Source organism: Chroicocephalus ridibundus, chromosome 9 (genome assembly GCF_963924245.1).
Source record: "Chroicocephalus ridibundus chromosome 9, bChrRid1.1, whole genome shotgun sequence".
Taxonomy (NCBI): Eukaryota; Metazoa; Chordata; class Aves; order Charadriiformes; family Laridae; genus Chroicocephalus; species Chroicocephalus ridibundus.
In genome coordinates, this window is record NC_086292.1 from 1,482,531 (window position 1) to 1,502,845 (window position 20,315).

General features: G+C 51.1%; 1 protein-coding gene across 5 annotated transcripts in view; it reads right to left on the minus strand.

The window, feature by feature from the left end:
- LOC134521088 (exocyst complex component 1-like) overlaps positions 1-20,315 on the minus strand; it is a 32,093-nt gene that overhangs the window by 6,038 nt on the left and 5,740 nt on the right. For 4 of the 5 annotated variants that reach the window (XM_063347189.1, XM_063347185.1, XM_063347188.1 and 1 more), the window contains 10 exons: positions 17,242-17,401; positions 16,277-16,470; positions 11,733-11,960; positions 10,054-10,186; positions 8,808-8,917; positions 7,701-7,850; positions 6,966-7,059; positions 1,016-1,134; positions 675-785; positions 267-337 (listed from right to left, as the gene is read on the minus strand). In XM_063347189.1, the coding sequence (XP_063203259.1) occupies positions 267-337; positions 675-785; positions 1,016-1,134; positions 6,966-7,059; positions 7,701-7,850; positions 8,808-8,917; positions 10,054-10,186; positions 11,733-11,960; positions 16,277-16,470; positions 17,242-17,401 (1,370 nt within the window). Of the gene's footprint in view, positions 1-266; positions 338-674; positions 786-1,015; positions 1,135-6,965; positions 7,060-7,700; positions 7,851-8,807; positions 8,918-10,053; positions 10,187-11,732; positions 11,961-16,276; positions 16,471-17,241; positions 17,402-17,555; positions 19,859-20,315 lie in introns of all 5 variants that reach the window. The other variant, XM_063347190.1, reaches the window with a different exon arrangement.

Sequence of the window (20,315 nt, forward strand, 5' to 3'; positions counted from 1 at the left end):
ACCTTGCTTTCTGCTCCACCCTAAAGCAGGGACGCTGTGCTGGGGAGAGGCACAACCAGTAGGTTCTGCTCAGCCTCTCTGCATGCCCAGCTACGATGTCGCCTGTTTTTTTGCTGTGCAGGGTGCAAACCTGAGACCACTTAGTAGACATCAGAATGGTCAAGAGTGAATAAAAATGTCTCCATCTGTTGCTCGGGCAGTTCCTGTAGGACACTCTAGACCATGTCCCCATCAGAGCAGCCAGCTGTATCTCATCACCCACGTACTGGCTCCGAGGCTTGGTGCAAGGAGGGTCCTCTGGAGGTGCCGTACTCTCTCCTCCCCCAGTGGCAGATGCCTGCAAGAAAGAATGGGATGGAAATTATGACCTGTTTGCCCTCCCTCAGAGAAGAAAACTTGACATCTGGGTTTCATTTCTGCTGCCTCGTACTGGAGTCCTGTGTTTAATGCTTAGAGATCCAGTGATTTTGCTGGAGCTATCAATTCAATTCTCCTCTGCCACCAGGAGGTCTTGAGCTTCCCCGCCACTGCCAGCTGATAGAGGACCAGACCCCAGGAGAGCTCAGGTATCTGATAGAGGTAAGCAGCCACTCCACTGGGCCTGCTGAGGTGTGTATCAAGCTGGAAGGAGGACTGGCTAATGGGACTGGAGGGAACATAGTCCTCACACTTACCTCCAGCACCTGCAGGTTTGCAGGGTCCTGGCTTAACTGGAAGAATTTCTCAATGAATTGCTGCTCCGCGGTGCAAAGGGGCTGCAGCTCTCTCAGCACCTGCTCCAACATCTGCTTAGAAACCATCCGACATGTTAGAAAACCCTTCTAGCACATGCTGAGGACACCGGAGTAGATGTCCATGTCCACCTGAAGTGACGTCTAAGCCAGGTCAGCAGCGCAGAACATCTCTGCTTCTCCTCCAGGTACCCAGAACCAGAGGAAGGTCCACAGGATGGGTTGCAGCACTGGCACAGCCCCCCTGGGACATGTGAGCCCTTTGGGAGACCTCAGCTGCTTACCTTGATAACGTTGCCTTTGTCCGGTGTGTCCTCCTGACCTTCTCTGCTCCCAGGGAGACTCCATCGATACTGCTGCCTGCTCCCCATCGCCATCGGCTTCTCTAAGCTTTCCTGAAGACCTGCACGCACGGTATGTTGGTAGGTGGTTAGACGTCTCCATCCCACTTGTCCTCTCCAGCTCCTTTGATCATTTTAACAGATTTAAATGTCTCTTTTTACGCCTGATCTTATGTGTGAATTGGCCTTTTCCTGTTGGAGTCAGATATAGAGGGGATGCAGGGTTTGTTCTCATTTTTTTTGTCTGCCTTCTCATCCATCTCTCTCTCTTTTTCATCACCCTTTTTTTATTTCAGCGTCTGTGATGTTTACCCCTGTGCTATTTAGTGCTTAGTACTAACTCTTGAGGACTGGGGAGTGAAAAATCCTAGGTGAAAAGAGCATAAATCGGCAGAAACATTTCAGGAAAGATGTTTCTTGCTTAGTTTTGATGGTAAACAGCCATAAAACAATATCCATACAGGGGAGAGGGTTGGCTTTTTTCAAAAACTAGCCGCCTAAAATGATAAACGTTCGCCTGGAAATTAGTATACTTCTGAAACATTAGCAGTTTTTGCCACAGTGTTTTCACTGGGTGCTTGGCTTTTGTGGAAAAGTTGAAAAATTTCTTTGAAATGTGCATTGCAAAAACACTATTATACTCACTGAAAGAAACCAGTGGGGAAACATCCATATTATTTCCTAATTAATTCTAAAAGTTGGTATCATTCCATTAACCCCAGAGGCCCGGGGTGAGTCAGGACAGCTCTCCAGTTCCCATAACATCCGAAATAGTCTTATTCGAGCCACTACCTGCAGGGCTTTTACCTTTGGAAAGGATTTGTCAGATGTCCTACGCGCTGTCAGATGTCCTACACGCTGAGCAGGGATGAGAGATGACAGACAGCCCTGCTCGCAACCTCAGCCTTGCTAAAACCATGGAGAAAATTAATAAGCTGCTTCATAATCTTTTTCCCAGCCTTATGCAATGGGCGATGATAATTTCATTTGCTGGGAAGTGGCAAAACCAGGAAAAAATATCTCCCCATAGCAAGCAGGAAAGAATTTAACAAGCCTGTAAATTTTAGTGTGGAAAAGGGAACGGGAAAATGAGGAGAAAAGACTTAATTATTGGCTCACAATTAATTGTAAACCACTTGGGTTTTGCCTTCTGAACTCTCCCATAACGCTGAAACACGGCAATAAATCACCAGGTGGTATATTTAGAAGCGATCAACATAAATAATCCTTTGTGAGGGCAGGGACTCAACCCTAAAAATTCACTGCCAGGGTAATCAGTAGAAAGAAAGAGGCACGGCGAGCTAGCGCGAGCCTGCGACACTTTAAAGGCGGGATGAGGGATGTTATCAGGCAAGTGTCCTTGCAGCCTGGGCTTTCATCCACGCAGCGGCTCACGCCGGGGAGCACTGAGCGGGTGAAACATCAGGGAAGACCTTGGATGAGGCTCCCGCAGAACTTCATCAAAGCCAAACCTTCCCCGCGAAACAGCCGGAGACCAACCGATTTTGCAGAAAACATTTCAGCAGGGGTCTGCAGAGGTTCCCCGGCAGCTGGGAGAGGCCGTGCTCCCTTTCAGGGCCCATTGCTGCCAGGCTCCTTCGGCAGAAGGACCCGTGCGTGCGTTGCTGGGGTGCTGCTGACTCTGCTGAGCCAAGAGGTCACCCTCACCCCCGGAGGGACGTCATGCTCTCCCTCCTGCTTTGTCCCAGGTTCTTCAGGGGCAGGAAGGTGAATCTCAGTTGGTGGCACCCCAAGCTCCAGGGAAGGCACCTTTCTGCAGCTGGCAGAAGCTCCATGGGTACAATTTTCTAAAAATTCCCTCTATTAGTAATGGCACTCTACAGCGATGTGGTTGGTGGCTGTAATTTTAGCATCCTGCTCACCATAATGATGGGCTGAGCATCCCCAACCGAGCCTGAGGCTTCCTAACTGTCCCAGACCTCTTCTCACGCCCGGGAGCAAAGCGCGGTGCCAGCACACCTCAGCACCGGCAAAACTCATCACATCTCATCCTGGCCACGGGAGCGACACCAGCACCAGGCTGGTGGTTTATAACGGTGCAGCAACGGCCTTGTAGACATCAAGGTGTCCTTCTATTGCTGCAGTGGGTTTCACAGACACTGGATTTTCTCCTGGGATTTTAATTACTCCCATTTTATGGGACTCACATAGGCGTTAGCGACAGACAAAGTTCATTTCCAAAAGGGGATCAGGCAGACTGGCTGCAACACATGCCCTACACTATCTTTTTTTTTAAATTGTTTTATTTAACAAGTCCCTTTTCATAAAAGGCTTCTTAAATAGCCATCTCTGCCCCTGCAATGTCCCCCATTTTAATGGCTTTCTGAGACGAGCCGGCTGTTCTCTGGGAGGAGACAAAACTTGTGTGTTTTTATTTTCTATTGCCCAGCAGAATTAAAGTCCCTTGCTCAGAGCCCATCAATCACTTTGGAAATAGGAACCGGGGCCTCTTTATCCTCTACACAATCTTTGTTATTTCCTTCTGTTTAAATAAAAAGCAATCACCCGTCTTCGGGAAATGGGGCTTGATCACTTTATCTTATAAACCACAGATCAGAGTTTGCATCCCCGCCGCTAACTCCCCAGGCTTGCCTGCTGCCGGTACGTTCATTACCTCTTATCAGGAATTCCTATTTTTAAGCGAGAAAGAGCACGTTTCCCCAGGAAACGCCGTGTCCAGGCGCGGAGGAGAGCAGTGTATGAGAGGAACGTTATCCTTTTTTTAGCTGTTAGTTTTACCCGCCGCGGCAGGCGAGGGAAGCCGTGTGCCCTCTCTGCTGGGCTGGGTGCAGGAGCTGCCTGGTGAGCCGGTCCCCGGGTGAGTGAGGCATAAAACACCTGGAAGCTGGGAGCAAATTGGTCCTGACCAGAACATCTCATGACAATGACGGCTTTATGGGTGCGCACACCCCTTCTCCTAAGTAGGGTGGGCAGTGGTGGGCATCCACAAGGACGAGCCCCAGCGCCGGCTGCGTAGCAGCTCAGCGATGGCAAAAGCAAGCGAGCCCTGGAGAGACATGTGAACTGGCCGCGTCCTGTCCCAATACACCACTGCCATAATCACACGGGAGAGCTTTCCCCAGGCCCCGCATCTCTGACGAGCTGGAAAGGAGGCACAGGAGCGGTGCTCTGTTCTGCTCGGGGCCCTCCACCGGGGCCATTCCATCCTCACGAGGGGTGGTCACCAGCCCATCCCCGTCTGCTTGGTGTCCTTCCCGGTGTCCAGATGGCAGCAGTGGGGACTGCCAAAGCCTTCAAAGGGTGGATAGCCCAGATCCAACGAGCGATGCACCAAGTGCCCCGGCACTGCTGGGTCCCTGGCAGCTCCAAGGAGGGAGGAGGACATTCCGGGTGGCAACGTGTGTTGTAACAGCCCCATGGGAGAAGTGTCTTCCTTTACAGCTTTTATGAAATGCTATCCTTTTTCAGAAAGTCCATATTTCAGCATTATCCTGGGACTATTATTACCGCCTCACTTTATTTTCCTGTTATCTTCTTGCTAGAGGCCTTCCTGAGTCCTCCAGCGTCAGTGACAGCTTGTAGCAACAAGTACGACAGGTTAATGGCATTACACACAAATAATTTCCTATCATCTCTTTTCAGCATGTCCCTCTGATTTAATTGCCTGTTACCTTGTTTTTAAATTACAAGAGAGTAACAATGTCCTATGGACTTTCCCCATACAACTCAATTTTTCACCCTTTTTATCATGTCACTACTTTTTCTGCTGGAAGTAGCAGGGAGGTTCTGATCCCTGTTTTTCCCTCTCTTGGCCTCATGCTGTGGCAAATCATTCTGGCACGGAAAAATACGTTTCCGATGAAGATTTTTCCTGGAGGTGTTTGCTATCTCCATTTCTAGCAAAATTTCAAAAAGGAACATTTTAATTAAGGATTAGTATCTGAGCTTCTACTGTCTCTTTCTTTCTTCAAAGGGGATACAGTTTTGAAAATGACGAGTAGTGGGGAGAAAAAGCCTGAGTGTTTTTCCTTTTTCCCTCCTCTTCTTTCCAGTGGCAAAAGACGATTTATGTGAAATTTTCCTTCTTTCTTTTCAGGATTGTGTGCTCCGTTGCAGGTACCGGGACACTGCCAGCACTGCCCATCATGGTTTGGTCTCGTGGTCCCACGCCATTTTCCCGGTACGTGTGACTGGTGTCTGTCCCAGGGGAGCTGGCACTGGGCAGGAGGAGCTGGGAGGGGTGGTGGATGTGTTCATATGGCCGTGATGCCCACACAAAAACGGGAGCTGAGAAGTGCTTCTGTGTCCTTCTCTTCAGACACAGCCACCAGCATCTGGGCGCTGCCGTCTGCTGCTGTTGGCCCAGCCTGGACTGGGACAGACTGGGGCAGTACTGGGAGTGCAGCGACGGGGTGGGAGGACCCAGCACTGGGCTCCACTCATGCTTCTCCGTGCTGTTCCCCTTCACCTCAGCCAGGCGGGAGCTGCTGCAGCTGCCATGATGCAGAACAAAGCGATAGCGAGAGCTCCCACCCGGAGGGATGCAGGGCCAGCCCGCAGCCGCAGAGCTTGGGATGTGGAGGAACCTTCTTCTGTCACCTCCAGCAGGGGAAAAGCTGCCAGCAGAGGCACCGTCCTGCTCCCACCCTTGTGCAAGTCGCTGCCAGCACAGGCTCTCTCTGTCCCTGCTTGAGACTCCCCAGCTTCTTCACAGCTCCGCAGAGCAGGGAGGGGGTTAAAGCAAAACACCCCGATATGAGCTCTGCCCTTTATGGCCAGTTCAGAAACGGAGAGAAAGGGGCCCTGGAGGGCTACAGAAGTGGAAATCACGTGCAGTGGCCTGATCCTGCAGCCTGGTGAGCTTCAGGGTAGCTCCCTGCAGCTGCCCACGGCCCAGGCTCCCTAAGCATCCCCGGTACCCCGCAAGGATGGCATGGGCTTCACCCCAGAAGGGATGGGCAGATATCAGGGCAGCCGGGTAGGACAGGGGCTATTGCTATGATGGCTGCTGTGGGGCCAGCAGAGCCTCTGCAGGGAGGCAGAGCCCTTCGCCGGGATCCTGCAGCCACCAGACCCATTTCTTCTCCTCGGCTTCATCCTCCGGCTCCGGGATGTGGACACAAGTGATGAAGTAGGTGCAGAGCTGGAAGGAGCCGCGCTAGCATTCTGATAGACTAAACACACCATGAGAAGTGGTTTTTGACATTCAGGCAGGGCCAGGCTGGCATGGAACTTTCCATTACAGTGCTTTGTTTTGCTGAAGGAAAATGTGACTTCTGCGCAATCAAAAACTTCCAGAGGAGACAGATCAGTTTCTCTTTTTATCTTCAGAAACACCCGGCTGGAATATTTTTGAGTCAGATGCAGCGATTTCTGTTGAAATTATCACCTTGGGACAACACAGCCCCACAGTCAGCTCGCTATGAAATCATTCTGCTCTCACAAATATTGCTATGAATACGCTCGTGTCTGCAGGGACAGGCTTGGCGCCATCTCTTTACAGGGAAAAGAGTGTCTGAGGAGTCTGTCACCAGCTCTGCTTGTAGGAAATAGGGACCAAGCATCAGCCAGGCAGTCCCACGTCCCCCTCTCTTATGGCTCCTCGGGACACGATCCCAGCCACCCGTGCATCATTTCCGAGCCCTGCGAAGGGAAGGTGCACAAAAGCTACAGCTCTGAGAAGCAGCTAAACAAAACTGGATCGTACAGGGAGCCACAGCTCACGCAAACGCCGCCTGGTGTGAGGCAGAGTCAGCTTTGTCACGTACAGACGCGCGCAGCTGCAGACCCAGGCCGTGGAGGAGAAAGTAAATTCACGGCATGAAATCTGGGGAAGACGCCCGGGGAAGACACCCACTTGCAACTAAATCACTGCTCAGCAGCCCGAAAGTCATATTCGCAAATCACTCACTTCCTTTTCTTCTTCCTAACAAGGAGGTTTTGGCTTGTTCAAAAAAGGCTTTGATTTCCCGGTCATAGAGTCTGCTGAGGTTCTGGGCATAGACCTGCAAAGACAAGACAGGCACAGAAGTTCCTGGTGTATCTCATCTCTCTCTGAACTGCGCCCATTTCATAGCTTTTTCTGCAGCTGCCCACTTAAAATGAAAGTCAGTAGATGGCAACTGAAGCAGACCTATTGGTTTTGGTGTGTAAGACCTTCGGAAAGGCAAAAACCAGCATCAAAAATAGAAACCAAGCCTCAGTGATATAAAAAGAACCAGCTCGCTCACTTAACGACGTCCCTAGTAAGAGAAGAGGCCAAGGACTTTAGGATGCCCCTTCCCTAGAACCTTTTAAATAAAGCAATGTTGAATAAAGTAGATGATGAACCACATTCATTTAATGCTTATCACTCTCATTCAGTAGAGAAGTGGCCAGATGAAAGCAAAAAGACCAAATTTTAGCATTTCAGACCTTTTCCTTCAACACAATGTCCACCACCAAGCCCCAGACTGCTTATTGTCAAGTACAGAGGTTCAACATCCTGTGGCCAAGTTGGCCAGACACTCTCCGAGAAGGGCCAAAAGCTGGAAGCTCGTGGGTGGTAGGGGTGTGGTGAAACCAAGCTCTCACCACGAATTGGCCAGTTTGACTAATCTGTTCCTGGTGGATGGTTTGCAATATTTGCTCAGGATTTCAGCCGTACCTTGGGGAGATCACAGAACAGAACCGGGTTGGCGTTCCTCAGCCAGGCCATGAGCGGGGCGTAGGGTGCCAGTTCCTCATGGTGGAGTCCGTGGCTTGGTGCAGAGAGCTTGTCAACAGGCTGACCAAGAGCAGGGACCTGAGCGCTGCCCTAAAGCCACAGAAATGGCAGAAAGAGTCAAATAAAACAGTCTTGAAAAGCTCTGGAAAATAATTGCTTCATAACTGGCCTTGAATTTCCAGTTGTGAACATGTTTTGAGAAGCAAATTTAAAGGGTGAAGCAGAGCACGCGTGATCACTTTGAACTCTAGTTTTAATCCCGTGTCGTGGGAACAATTCTGAGCCCAGAGGAGTGAGCTGGCCCACCAGTAATATATGGGATGCTCCAGCTAAGCACAGCGGTGAGGAGAAGACACAGAAGAAAAGCTCATTGTTCAGGACCATGCTGGAAACTGTCCCTGCTCAGGGATGTGTCCAGCCAAGGTCTGAAATACTCCAAGGATGGAGATCCCCCAGTTCCCTCAGTTCCCTGACAGATACTTCCCTTCCCACAGCCAATGCTTGAAAGTAAATGCTAAAGATTTAAGGATTTAATGCTAAAGATTTGGGAGTCACTCCTTTTTGCTTCATGAAATGAAATCTGGAAGAGTAACGTTTTTTTTTTCAGATTTCTCCCCACAGAGATATTTCCACCGCAACTTTTAAGCTGCAAGAGGAGCGCTTGAAAATGTTAGTCAAAGGATCAAGGGATTGGCTTTTATCCTGGGATTTTGTGTTACAAACAGATGAACGACACCACTACTCCCGAAGTAAAACAAGAAAATCTAAAGCAAAAATCTTCATGGCCAGAGGATTAATGACCATTGCGGGAAGGAACCTGATAGCCTGATGGATGCTGAATTCCGCTGGATTTCTTCTGTGTGCCTGCGAGACAAGCCAGAGGGCTGGGAGGGGAACAGCGGGGTAAAGGCATGGGAAAAGACCTCTTCGGGGAGACACTTTTGGAGAATCCTCTTGCGGTGGCATCCCCTACATTGCTGGTATTATTTTACCAGAATATTCAAATCTCCCAGGATTTTGAGCTGCCGCATGAAGAGCGAAGCCCACCTGCAGCTCGAAGATGGCCGTAATGTGACTGATGAAAGAGTTCTCAAAGTTCTGCTTGAGTGTTTCAAACATGATCAGCTGCTCAGCCACAGACTGCAGTTTCCGGTAACCTGGAGGAAAAAAAGAGAGAATATCGCGGTACGGAGCGGCACGGGCTGTCGTGGCTGCAGACAAACATCACTCAGCACACTGGCAAATAAAACAGGTCTTCAAGGAGCAAGTTCTGGGATAAATGCTACCACCTAAAAGCCAACAAAGGGAGGAGGATTTGCTGCGGTACCAAGCAAATACAGAGAGGGAGGGAGTCTAAATTAAAAGAAAAAATAATTGCAAAGCATCCATGTGTCCAACGATGGCCGAGGGCAAACGCCCAGTCTCTTCACAAGGAAAGCAAGGGGTTTCATGCCAGGATCAAGTCCCTGTACGCCGGCAGGTCTCCAACAACGCCCACAGTGGATGCTGCTACAACGAATTATCTTTTTTCCATGCTCAAGTACAGGCAACTGGGTTGCCCCAAGGGACCACAATTTCCAAACTTGTCTTTCCACCAGTTCCTTTCTGAACTACGAGAGGTGCTGTACACAGATGGCAGGCAACGGTGCCTTGTGTCAGGTATCTAGAGGGATTGTATAGATACTTGCCATAAGTTTGCCTCAACTTTAATGTAAACCGGACCAGCCAGTGCCTGGTCCAGAGGGAGGTGCCTGCAGACCTGCTGGGGGAGTGTGGGTGCCTCAGCTCGGCCCTTTGCAATGGATTCGATTTCTCCAGGAACGGAGCAACCCCCCCGCCAGGCATTTTTCTCCACGGATGTTCCGAGGTAACGTTACATTGGCTTTCCCAGCCCTGCTTAACTGTGAGTCTAGGCGAAGCTGCTGAAGACTTTGAAAGCTTCAGCAATATTTCCAGAAGAAAACTGACCCTTCAAGCCTGTTTCCCCAGCTCCCAGCTCCGTGTGCGCTGCAGGGAAATAGTGTTTGTAGCTCTGCACCTTACACCCCAGCTCAGTGCTGCTGCCGCCGAGCTTCACAAAGACGTGCCTGCCTTCTATTTCTTTTCCCCTTTGCCCAGGCAGCCTTCAGGGCTGCCCAGCAAGGGTGAGAGCTAACTCCTGGGAACACCTTCAGGGGTTCGGGGGCACCTGCGGAGGCTGGACAGCACGGAATGGTGCTGGGCGAGCAGCACAGGTCATGGATGAGCCGGTGGCTCTGCTGTCTGCAGGCATAAATCTCTGCTCTCTACTCACCGGGCTGGACTTGGATGTTCATGCAGCCAGATAAAGCCTCTGCTGCAGCAATGCAGGCTTTCACTCTGCTGGGGCTGGAAAGATCCGCCCGGCTCAAGGCATCACAGTGTTCCCTGCTGAGGTCGAGGCGGGTCTGCAAACAAAGCCAGAAAAGCGCAGGTACAAGCCCGTCCAGCTTCTCATCCTTTCTCACCCCATCCAGAAGGGTGCTGGCTTGAAATAGCCAAGCGCTACCTTCAGGCTGCATGTGTCCATCAAGAGGACCATGCTGCTCTATCCCCACCATAAACAAAGGTCTGCAGAGTAACTACCGCAGCAGTCCCAGAGGAAGCCCTGGCAAACCTCGGTACGAGTTTCCAAAGGACCAGCACCTCTGGGATCACTGCTGGCAGCAAAGCGATGGAGAGGAGAAAGGAAAAGCTAAGGAAACTGCAGCTTGAGCTACTCAGAAATGAAAAGGTCAATGGCGTAGAGGTCACCATAAGCAGTGGAAGGGAGGATTAGCTGTGCTATTACAGCACAGCTCTCGCTTTTATGCTATCCTATGTTTGTAAATAATTTCCCATATTCCCAGAGCTCATCAAGAGTCTTTCCACTGGCTGTGCTGTCCCCTGCCCCGGTGTCTCTGTGGCTGTGAGGTACTGCAGAAAAAACTCCTTATTCCACCATGGATGCGGAGAGAGGCTGATATGCACAAAGCACACAGCTGATGGCAGCCACGGACATAAAAGTTAAGTTACTTTCAAGGGCGGGGAAAAAAGAATAAAAAAAAAATAAAGCAAAGGAGAGAAAATGGGGAAACTTCCATCTGTGGAAAGTAGGAAGAGAAACAAGAGATCCCCTGGACAAACAGCGTTTCCAGGACAACAGGGAGTGCCCAGAACGCTTCTCCCATGGTGGATGTGTAGTTTGCCCCAGGACCCACTCCGAGTCCCCAGCGGCTTCTCTTTGTGTCAGGTTATCAGTGCTGAGGGCAGTTGCTTTGACCAGGGGCCGGTGTTGTGTGCTCCGGCTCTAATTGCTCGTTAAGTACTGTGCTTTCGTATTCCTGGGTAATGATTATTGGCTATTGAAATGGCAATTACCTACTAATGAGAGCTGGTTTTCCCTAGTACAAAAATACAAACTGAAAGCTACCGCCTGGAGGGATGAAGAAAGCAGCTATCCTCCGTGGCAATTGCTTCTCACAAGAAATCCCACAACTCAGACATAGGGATGCCTGGAAGGCACAAGGTTGGGAGGATCTCAGTGCTCCGGGTGCAAGGGTAAAAGCACTGCCCCACCGGCCTCGGAGGGAGTAAGAAGAAGGTCCCAAAGCTGCTAGTGAAAGGCAGACCACAGCATCCCAAGGGAAAGGCGGCAGAGCTGCGTTTGGAAGGCGTTACGTTATCTGAGGCTCATCTTGCCCACGGAAAGGACCTTCGGGGACCCCTCTTACAGCCCTGGACCGCAGCGAGGGTACCGCACACCGTGGCTGCTGCTGGTCCACCAGCAGTCCATCCCAGCCATGTGGTTGTCCTTATATTATCAAGGCAACAAAGTCTCTCATTTCCAGGCCAGAAAAGCTCTGTAGCCTTTGCAGCCAGATAACAGTTTTCGGAGTGTTTGGGCTCACTGAAAGTTTTTTTTTCTGACAGATTCAACAGGCTGAAGATTTATGTCTTTGCAAATTCATGTACCGTGAGGAAGAGGATCTCATCCATCAGCCTTGTCTTGTTGGAAACAATGCGATCTAGCAAGGAGTTTTCCTGGTGGATGTGGTCCATCTGCTGCTTTATGCTTCCCAGTAACTCATCACAGATCTCCAAGGTCTCCTCCACTCTGGCCACCTCTGCTAAGGCCTCGTCAATGGAGCTCATCAGCTGTGTCATCTGCTTCTCAGAAGAGATCATGGCTCTAAGGTTGGCCTGTGAAATGGAGAAACAGGGGGTTTCAGCACTGCCGCAGGGACTGATCACCACCCTCTCAGAGTCAAATATCCTGACCTTCACCCTCCCAAGTCAAATATCCTGACCTTCACCCTTCCATGTCAAAGCAGAGCCCCTGTCATTATAACAAGCAAGATGCCATTATAATTGCAGCTGTCCTGCATGACTACGTGGTGAATGTCATATCTTTGCACTTGGCTGAACTCTGTATCAGTAACCATCTGCAAGTCGCAGGTGCCAGGGCAGAACAAACCCCTTCCCTGAGCAAGGTGTACGCTCAGACAACTTCCATTTTCCACAGCAAAGAGGTTCCTATGGGGTCGCCGGGCAAATCTGACCATGAGCAGAATACAGCCTTTGGAGAGGGTACTGAGCCCTGCTGGCTTCTGCACCGCGCTTTTCCCTCTGTGCGCTAGGAAAGTCCCGGGTGGACACTGCACAGAGCCTCCAACCCCCAGCCCCCACAACCGGTGAAGCCCCCTGAGGGCCCGGGTGTCCGTCCCACCCTATTTGTAAGGGAACACGCCGGCTTTGAGGCACTGGCCATTTCTTCCTGGCTCTAACGCATTTATGCAGACCGTGGCCATGCCAAGCGCCTGTCGCAGCACGTTTAGCAGAGCTCCGGGCACGGCCACTGCTGCCAGGGTGTCACCCAGCTGAGCTGCTCTGGCAGTGGAATCAATAACCAGTTAAATCATGCATGAGACACGCACGTATATATGGCTCTAATATGGAAACTGAAGGCACAATTTGCCCAGGGGGATCTCAGGCGTTTGTTTTGACGGGCGGTAGAGACACAACGGCATGCTAATTGCTGCCGACAAGCTCCGCTAGAGATTAACTGCTTCCAAATGTTAATTGTATCATTTTCAGGGCCTATGTACCACGCGGAATATCAAAGAAAACAATCAATAGGCACGGGCCTGGGAGGCATAAGGCTTCCAGACTGCTATTTTTCTCTCCGTTTATAAAGCTTTTAAAGAAGTTTTTCTTTGCTGATATTTCAATTATCTGAGGTCTTTTTCATTAAATGAAGAAGAACAGAAGGACCCGCACCCCCCAGGACACCCTGTGCTCTGCTCGTCGGTGGGAAACGACAGGAGGGAGAGAAGCAAAGTCTTCTCAACCCAAGTCAGGTTACGGTGGCTCGGACCTACCCCGTGGTCTGAATTAGGAATGTGTCTGAAAGCACAGCAGATGCTGGGCATCCACGGTCACTGTATTAGGGACTTTCTCTTCTCCAAGCTCCACCTGCATTGCCATTGGGATGAAGATGAGCCAGCAGCTCCACTCTAGGGGGGGTCCATGCAGGACAAGGTGCTGGAGCAACGTGGAGAAGCTCCTGAAATGTGTGAGAGCCACCCTGCAGCCCACACCCGGACACCAAGGCTTCGGTCTCCTTAAAAAAGCATGGATTGCACTCTCCTGTGACAAAGGTAGTGTTGTTCTGGGAAAGAAAGGACTGCGGGGAATGGCTTCGGATGTAGGCAGATTCACAAGGGGTGTGGAAAGGTGAGAGGGATTCTGTGGAAAAGCAAAGCGCGATGTCACAGCCAGCACAGCAAAGCATCTCTGTCAAAGGCTGGAGGTGAAGCTACCCCAGTGCAAAGTGATGCGGCTTTCCCAGGGAAGGCAGAGGTTTCACTTGGCAGCGGGATTTTGAAGCAGGGCTTGCTAATGCAGGCAGATCTGCACCTTCAAAAGCACCGACGATGCCAAGCCAGTGCTCCTTTTGCCCGTTGCCCAACCACCCTACGCAGTCCAGTGCGAGGGGGCAAACAGCCCCGCTCCCGGACTGCTGCTTTCCAGCCGCACACCGGGGACCCTGCCCGGAGCTTCGCATTTTATTCGAAGTTCCTAAATTACAGCCATAAACCTCCTGCAAGCCTGTCACCGCTGCGCCTCCGGATTGTCTGATTAGGGCTTAACAGACCCAGGGGGGTTTGCCTGGAGCAAAGCATCCCCGGTGCCAGCGGCAGGACGGAAAGGGCTCTCCGGAGAACCGCCGCTCGCTCGCTCACTCGGGTGAGGGTAATAACTCTCCCGCTGGAAGCGGCACAAAGCTGCCGGGAGCTGCCTGCCTTTCAGCGGGTGCTGGGATGCTGCGAGGACGCAGGAATACCAATGTAAAAATCAGAGCTCGCCGCCTCCCGCACGCCCCGGCCGTGCCTTCCTTCCCTCCGAAGCGGATAAGCGCGTCCTTGCTGTCGGTGCGGTGCTCCGCGATCCCCAGAAGAGACGGGTTAGCGGAGGGCGATTAGTTTTGTTAAGAGGAGGACAAGGTGTTATCGCCAGGGCGTGGGGAAAAAAACGTTTAAATATATGCATGTGCTAGTCTAACTTGCTGGTATTAATAACACTTAATGTCATAGATTAAACCTTAGAAATAGAAACATCTCATCAATTAATTTGTGTTAGCAGTAAGTGACATTTACTCATTAGAAGGCATTAAAACAATGTATTCGACGGCGCCTTTCACCTCAAAGAACTTAATAGAGATGTATTAGTTGCTCTCCCAGGGTATTTTACAGCTGGGAAACAGTCGCAAAGTGCCTGTAGGACTTGCTGAGAGCAGAGCAGACCTCAGGAGTCTGGTCTTCCAGATTAACTACTAAGTTTCCAAGTGTAATAAGTCATATATAAATACAAATTGGAAATACAGCGAATACTGGAGCTAAAGGAGGTTGGATTTAGGGTTTGTGGTTCCTCATATGTTGTAGGATATTTCCTTTGCTTATTTTTTTCCCTTTGTTCTTCAGTTACCTACCAACAAAGCCCTAGCACCAGATATACTAGCATAAAACAAATGCTCGAAGCAGCTATCTCATTATTTTGCTCCAGCTCTCAGAGAAAAAAGTTATCCTTTGCAGAAAGGCAATAAAATACAGCAACTCTAATCAAGTAAATAAAGCTCACTAGTCTGAAAATAATGTGCGCCTTATTCATTGGCCCTTTCTACTACCGTTTGTCATTTACTTTTTATCTCCTTCCAGCTCTGTTTCATTTTTTCCCCTCTTTTCTTTTTCCCTGGCTGCCACTTTTCCTTCTGTAGGGATCGTTGTTGGCCCTTTCCTTTTCTTCCAGGCGTCCCTGTCTGCCAGACCACCCTTTCTGCTCTTCATCACCCCCTGCTTTTCACATGCGCTTTCATCCTCCCCCTCCCTACTCAGCAGCCTTTATCCTTCCTACCCCGCCTTTCCCTGCTCTCCCCTTCCCAAGGTAACTAAAGCACTCAAGTTAAAAAAAAAAAAAAAAAAAAAAAACCAAAAAAACCCCAAAACAACAGACTGAAATAACAGGAATTTTTGATGTATCTGTGATAGCCCTCGTGGCAACCTGGCAGGACCCGTCCCTGTTGCTTCTGCATGTCCTGCGTGTGGATGGTGGTGCCGGCCCAGGCGCTCCATGGGCTGCAGACCTGGCTGTGGACTCGGCAGGAGCCTGGGGAGCTCTCGGTGCCCCGAGGTGCCTGGCAGGCCAACCCTCCCCGTGGGACACCCCCCCAGGGAGGGGAAGACGCACAGCGTGGGCATCATCACCACGTTTTCCCCTTGGGACAGTTCCTATAAATCATTTCCAGACGTGGTTAAGGCTGTGGGACTGCTCAAGGTGGCTGCTGCCCGCTGACCCGGCTGGAGGCAGGGCTCGTAGAGCAGTAAGGGCCAGAGGCAATGCCCCAACACAAATGCATTCTGCACCGGTGGCTACAGAAATGATGGTCCTAATTCACACTGCGTGGGACACAGAGACCTTCTGCGCAAAGTGAAGGAGATCCCGGAGATCCCCAGTCTCACCCACCTCCCTCAGCCAGCCCCAGAGCTCCCCACTTCACTTTGCCCCCAGTTAGACCCTTACCCATCCCTGCGCTGTCCCCAGGAATCATAATCCCTCACAGCTGCATGTCCACGGGCTCCACATCCTTCCCTGCCGCCGGGCCTGTGCCACTGTTCTGTTTTACTCCTCTGCAAAACTGAGGGTGGGCTTCATCGGTTGGTCCCCACACGCATCGGAGGCACACCACGCAAGCCACCATCTAAGGGCGGTTAAGCTCAGCGGAGACAGACATTTGGTGCCTGGCTGCCGGTAGAGCACACAGTGGGACAAACCCTGACCCTCCAGAAGGGAGCAGCAGCGTCCTCCTGACGTGCACCATGCCTTTTGAGCTGAAGTAGCACAACACCGAGATGATTTTCTCTCAGGCCAAGTGCCCACCGTGAACGAAAGAGCTGCCGATGCCCAGAGATTCCACTCAGGCACCTTCTTTTTGGTTGAGTCACAGCCCGTGGCCCCCTTACCTCATCCAGCACATAGAGGTCGTTGCTCAGCTGCTCTGCAAAGGCCACAGAGTTGTTCACAAGGGGCTCGTACTCCTCCATCAGCTTCAACACATCGGCAGCTTCCTTTGGTGTCATCTCCTGGTACACACTGAGCTCCTCCTGGCTCTCCGTCTCCACAGTGTCCTTCCTGTCTTCTTGGGGCCTTTGTCTCCCTGCATGGACAGGAAGAGGCGCAGAGGTGGGCAAAGCCTTCTCGTTATGTCATATTAGCTAATATTAGCCCAGGGGACCCACTGAGTCCAAGTGACAGGAGTCCAGTGGTCTCAGTCTGCTGGTGGGTCAGAATGGAGCAAAGAAAGATGTGGGTAGGATAAAGGGTCGGCTTTGTAAGAGGGACAAAATGGACTTTTGAAACTTAATTTGAGCTCGGGTTGTGTTTTTACTTGCTCGCCTCTCTAGGATTGCGTGTTGGGGCAGGTTGATATGTTTGTTATACAAAGCTGAGACAAATTTCAGAGACAAACAGGCTTCTTCTGATCAAATATACTGATAATCATGTGTTGTAGAGTAAAATATATTTTTATATCCGTATATATATCTGTATTTCTTGATATAGTGCTGGGGAATGTTCCCAGGCAGGCAGCCAGTCTCCCCTGGCCTGACATTACCAACACTTTACTGCTCACCCCCCCAACCCAGAGTGCAGATAGCATCTCTGCAGATAAGATAAACTGTCCACCTATTTTTCTTCCCAGCCGAGCACTGTGTCTCCATGGCAAGGGTCGGTGGATAAATCAGACGGCTGTGCCTCCAGATACACAAAACACGGATCCTCCTGCTCCCCTCTCGCCGGTGCCCACCTCGGCATCTCCCGTCATCCGCACTCACTCTTTGAAATTTATTCCCCTCCCGCCCCCAAAAGCGATGATAGTGATGATGCAAAACACCCAAACCACGCTGAGTGAGACAAGGAAACTAATTACCTTCCGCTGCACAGGAGGGGACATTCACAAATGTGACCGAGCTGGCGAGGAATCGGTGGTTCAGCTTCCACAAGCATCTGATAAAGGTTTTCTTCTCATCAAAGCTGCTAGCGGTCCACTTGTAAACCTTATCGAAGTGCAGATCAAAATCCAGGCTTGCCTAGATGTCGAGGGTTAATTAGCACATCAATTAGATGCCACTCCACGCAGCACAGGTTTGCAGCACGCTTTAAGGGCCGGCGCTGATGTTGTGAAAACACCTTGTGCACCGGGAGGAAAAACACCTCCTGGTTGCAGGAGGGAGGGAGACTCACCTCTGCGCGGCTGTTTCAAGCTTTGGGGTCTTCGGTGGCCCCAGGAAGCCCCATGGAGACTAGCACAGGGCTCAGATGTTGGAGGAGAGAGCTCTGTCTGCAGGGGCAGCTCAGCCCCTTCAAGCAGGGGGATGATCCTGACATCTCCCTGACACCACCTGGCAAAGCACCAGCTGGACGTGCTGAAGGTGACCCCAGGGAGACCGGTGCTACCAGCCACACCATGCCGATGACTGGACTGGTTTTGGTGGAGCTGCACAGGTATAGTCAGACTCAGATATAAAAAATGTCTAAAATGGGCTATCGTCCCCACCACCCCCACACCACCTGATGGGATGGACACCGCCTGTTCCATGCCCAGGGTTAAATGCTGTCGGAAGTTTGATTTGAAGTCTCTCAATCAATGAATTCCCTGACAGGCTCTGCATTTCCAGGCTGACAGCAGGCAATTCCTCTAGTTAACTGCAAATCCTCCTTCGTGTTTCTCTCCTGCGGATATAGACATCTTTCCCTGGACTTCTGCTGCTACCTCCGAGCAACTGGGTAGGATTCCAGTGGTGTGTTCATGCCACTTGGCAAATAATCATGGGCATGATAAAAGCACTGAAAATAAAAGGATGTAAAGCAATTCTGACCCTAGAAGTGGACACCGGGACGCTCGTACTGGGTCAGGCTAAGCAATCGACCAGTGCCAGTGCCCTGATCCAGCACGCTGATCTCTTTTCAGATTACATAAACCCCTCACCTTTTACTGCGGGCTGTGGGAGCTGATGAGAATGCTGATGAATTTTGACAGTGGCCAGTGGCAGACACTTGGGAGAAAAGGCAATCAAAGGGCAAGTCCAGAGTTATATTGCCTTCCGGATCCCCTGCCAGCCTCCAGCAGCCTGTCACCCAGCAGCTCGCTGAGCCAGAGGTTGTATCCCCAGCCCGGTGTTTAACAGCCCTTGAAGGACCTACTGTCCCTGATTTCCTCTGATGGCTTTTTGAACTTATTCATAGCGTTGACATCTACAGCATCCCATGGCAATAAGCTCTGCAGCGTGATGATGTGCTGAATGAGAAAGCTCGAATCAACCGGAGTTAGGGATTCAGGGTAAGCCCAGCACCCACCCGGCCCCCCACGGCAGATATTCCCCTCTGCAATCCCCATCCAACCTGAGATTCCAAACCTCTCCTCACTCCAGAACTGGGGACACCCAGAGAAAACCCAGAAACAGGCTTCCACAAGCGCGGTCCTGAGTTCCCCCCAGCAGCACCGTGGTATCACGCATCTTCACTCGGCATCTGCTGGCGCCCCATTTCCTGGCAGGGGAAGGTCACCCAAGACAACAGGAGCATGGACTGGAAAAGGAGCACCCTTGGCATTTCCCCAGGTTGTTTCCACCCGTATAAGTGTCAATATCTCTGCATCTATCTATGCCCGAGGATGTAGTCTCGTGGAGGGGGAACTCCAGCCACAGGAGACTTAGTATTTGCCACTAAGGGGTATACAGGTGGAGAGGATAAGGGAGGTGGCAGGACTAGGAACATCCCACAGAAAGAAACTCCTTCCTGCACCATCTCATTAGCTCTGCGGCACAGCCTGACCTCATCTTCTGGAGAGCTTAGAAGCCGCACTTCTAATTATTGATGCTAATCATCGTAACAGGCACAGAGTTTATGAGGATTGATGCAGTCCTGCGACGCTTTAAGCTTTGTTTTCTAAACACCTCGAAGCAATACATCACGCCCCCGCGTTGCTTTGCAGGCTCGGCAGCAGCCCCTGCGACGGCGCGGCGCGGTGATGGCTGGGGGAGGAATTTGCAATGCTCCTGGTTTATAGCGCGCCTTACGAGGAGCTATTAAAGCAGGGAGGCATCCGTTAATCGCTTCATAAATATTAATACTGTTTTGGTCAAGGGAGCTGTAGGTTTAAGCACCGCTGGACTCGCAGTGTCAGGACTTTGCTGGTGCCAGAGGGCTTCCCAGCACAACGGAGCAGACCTGACGACCAAAGCCCTTGCTGCGTGTACTGCACGTCGACCCATGAGCTGGGGTTTGGCTGTAGTCGATACTACCTGCTAAGAAACAGAGAGGAGCTCTTGTTTCGATTGCCGTGGACCTGCCAAGCCATGCAACAGGGAGGCACTGTGCTGACGTGAGCACTGGGCTGCACTGGGGAGCTTGCCTCTGTGGTGGGACCCTGAGAGATGTCAACACGTCCTGGCCTCAGCCTTCTGCTTCAGCCCGGGGAGCTTGTGCAGCAGCTTCACCTGGTGAGCAGATCCCATTTTTGGAATGGTACGGACAATACTGGCTGCCTGCGTTCAAGAAAGATCAATTCAGCCTGGAAGAGGCAAGGAAGAGGGGATGATAAAGGGAAGAGAGAAGTCAACGCAGAAGAGGACACTAATGGGTCAGTTTGCTCAGCCTGCCAGAAGGAAGGTTAATAGGGCAGGTGACTGCCGTCTAAAAATACTTCTGCAAAGGAAAAGAGCTGTCTAACCTAAAGGACAGCCATGGCACAAGCGCAAACAGGGATGACGTGGGCAGGAACACAGGCTGGGAGGGTTAAGAAGGCTTTAGCCATTGGGACAACCGAGTTCGCCATTTGCCTCCCAGTAGGAGGGGGTTCAAAAATATGCCAACACCTCAAGATAGAGTATGACCAGTTTTTCTCATTGGGATGGTAAATGAGAGTGACGGGACTGGAAATCCTGGAGGTATTTTGTAATCCTAATTCCTCAGGAACTAAAGCAGTTTAGAAGACTTGGTGGA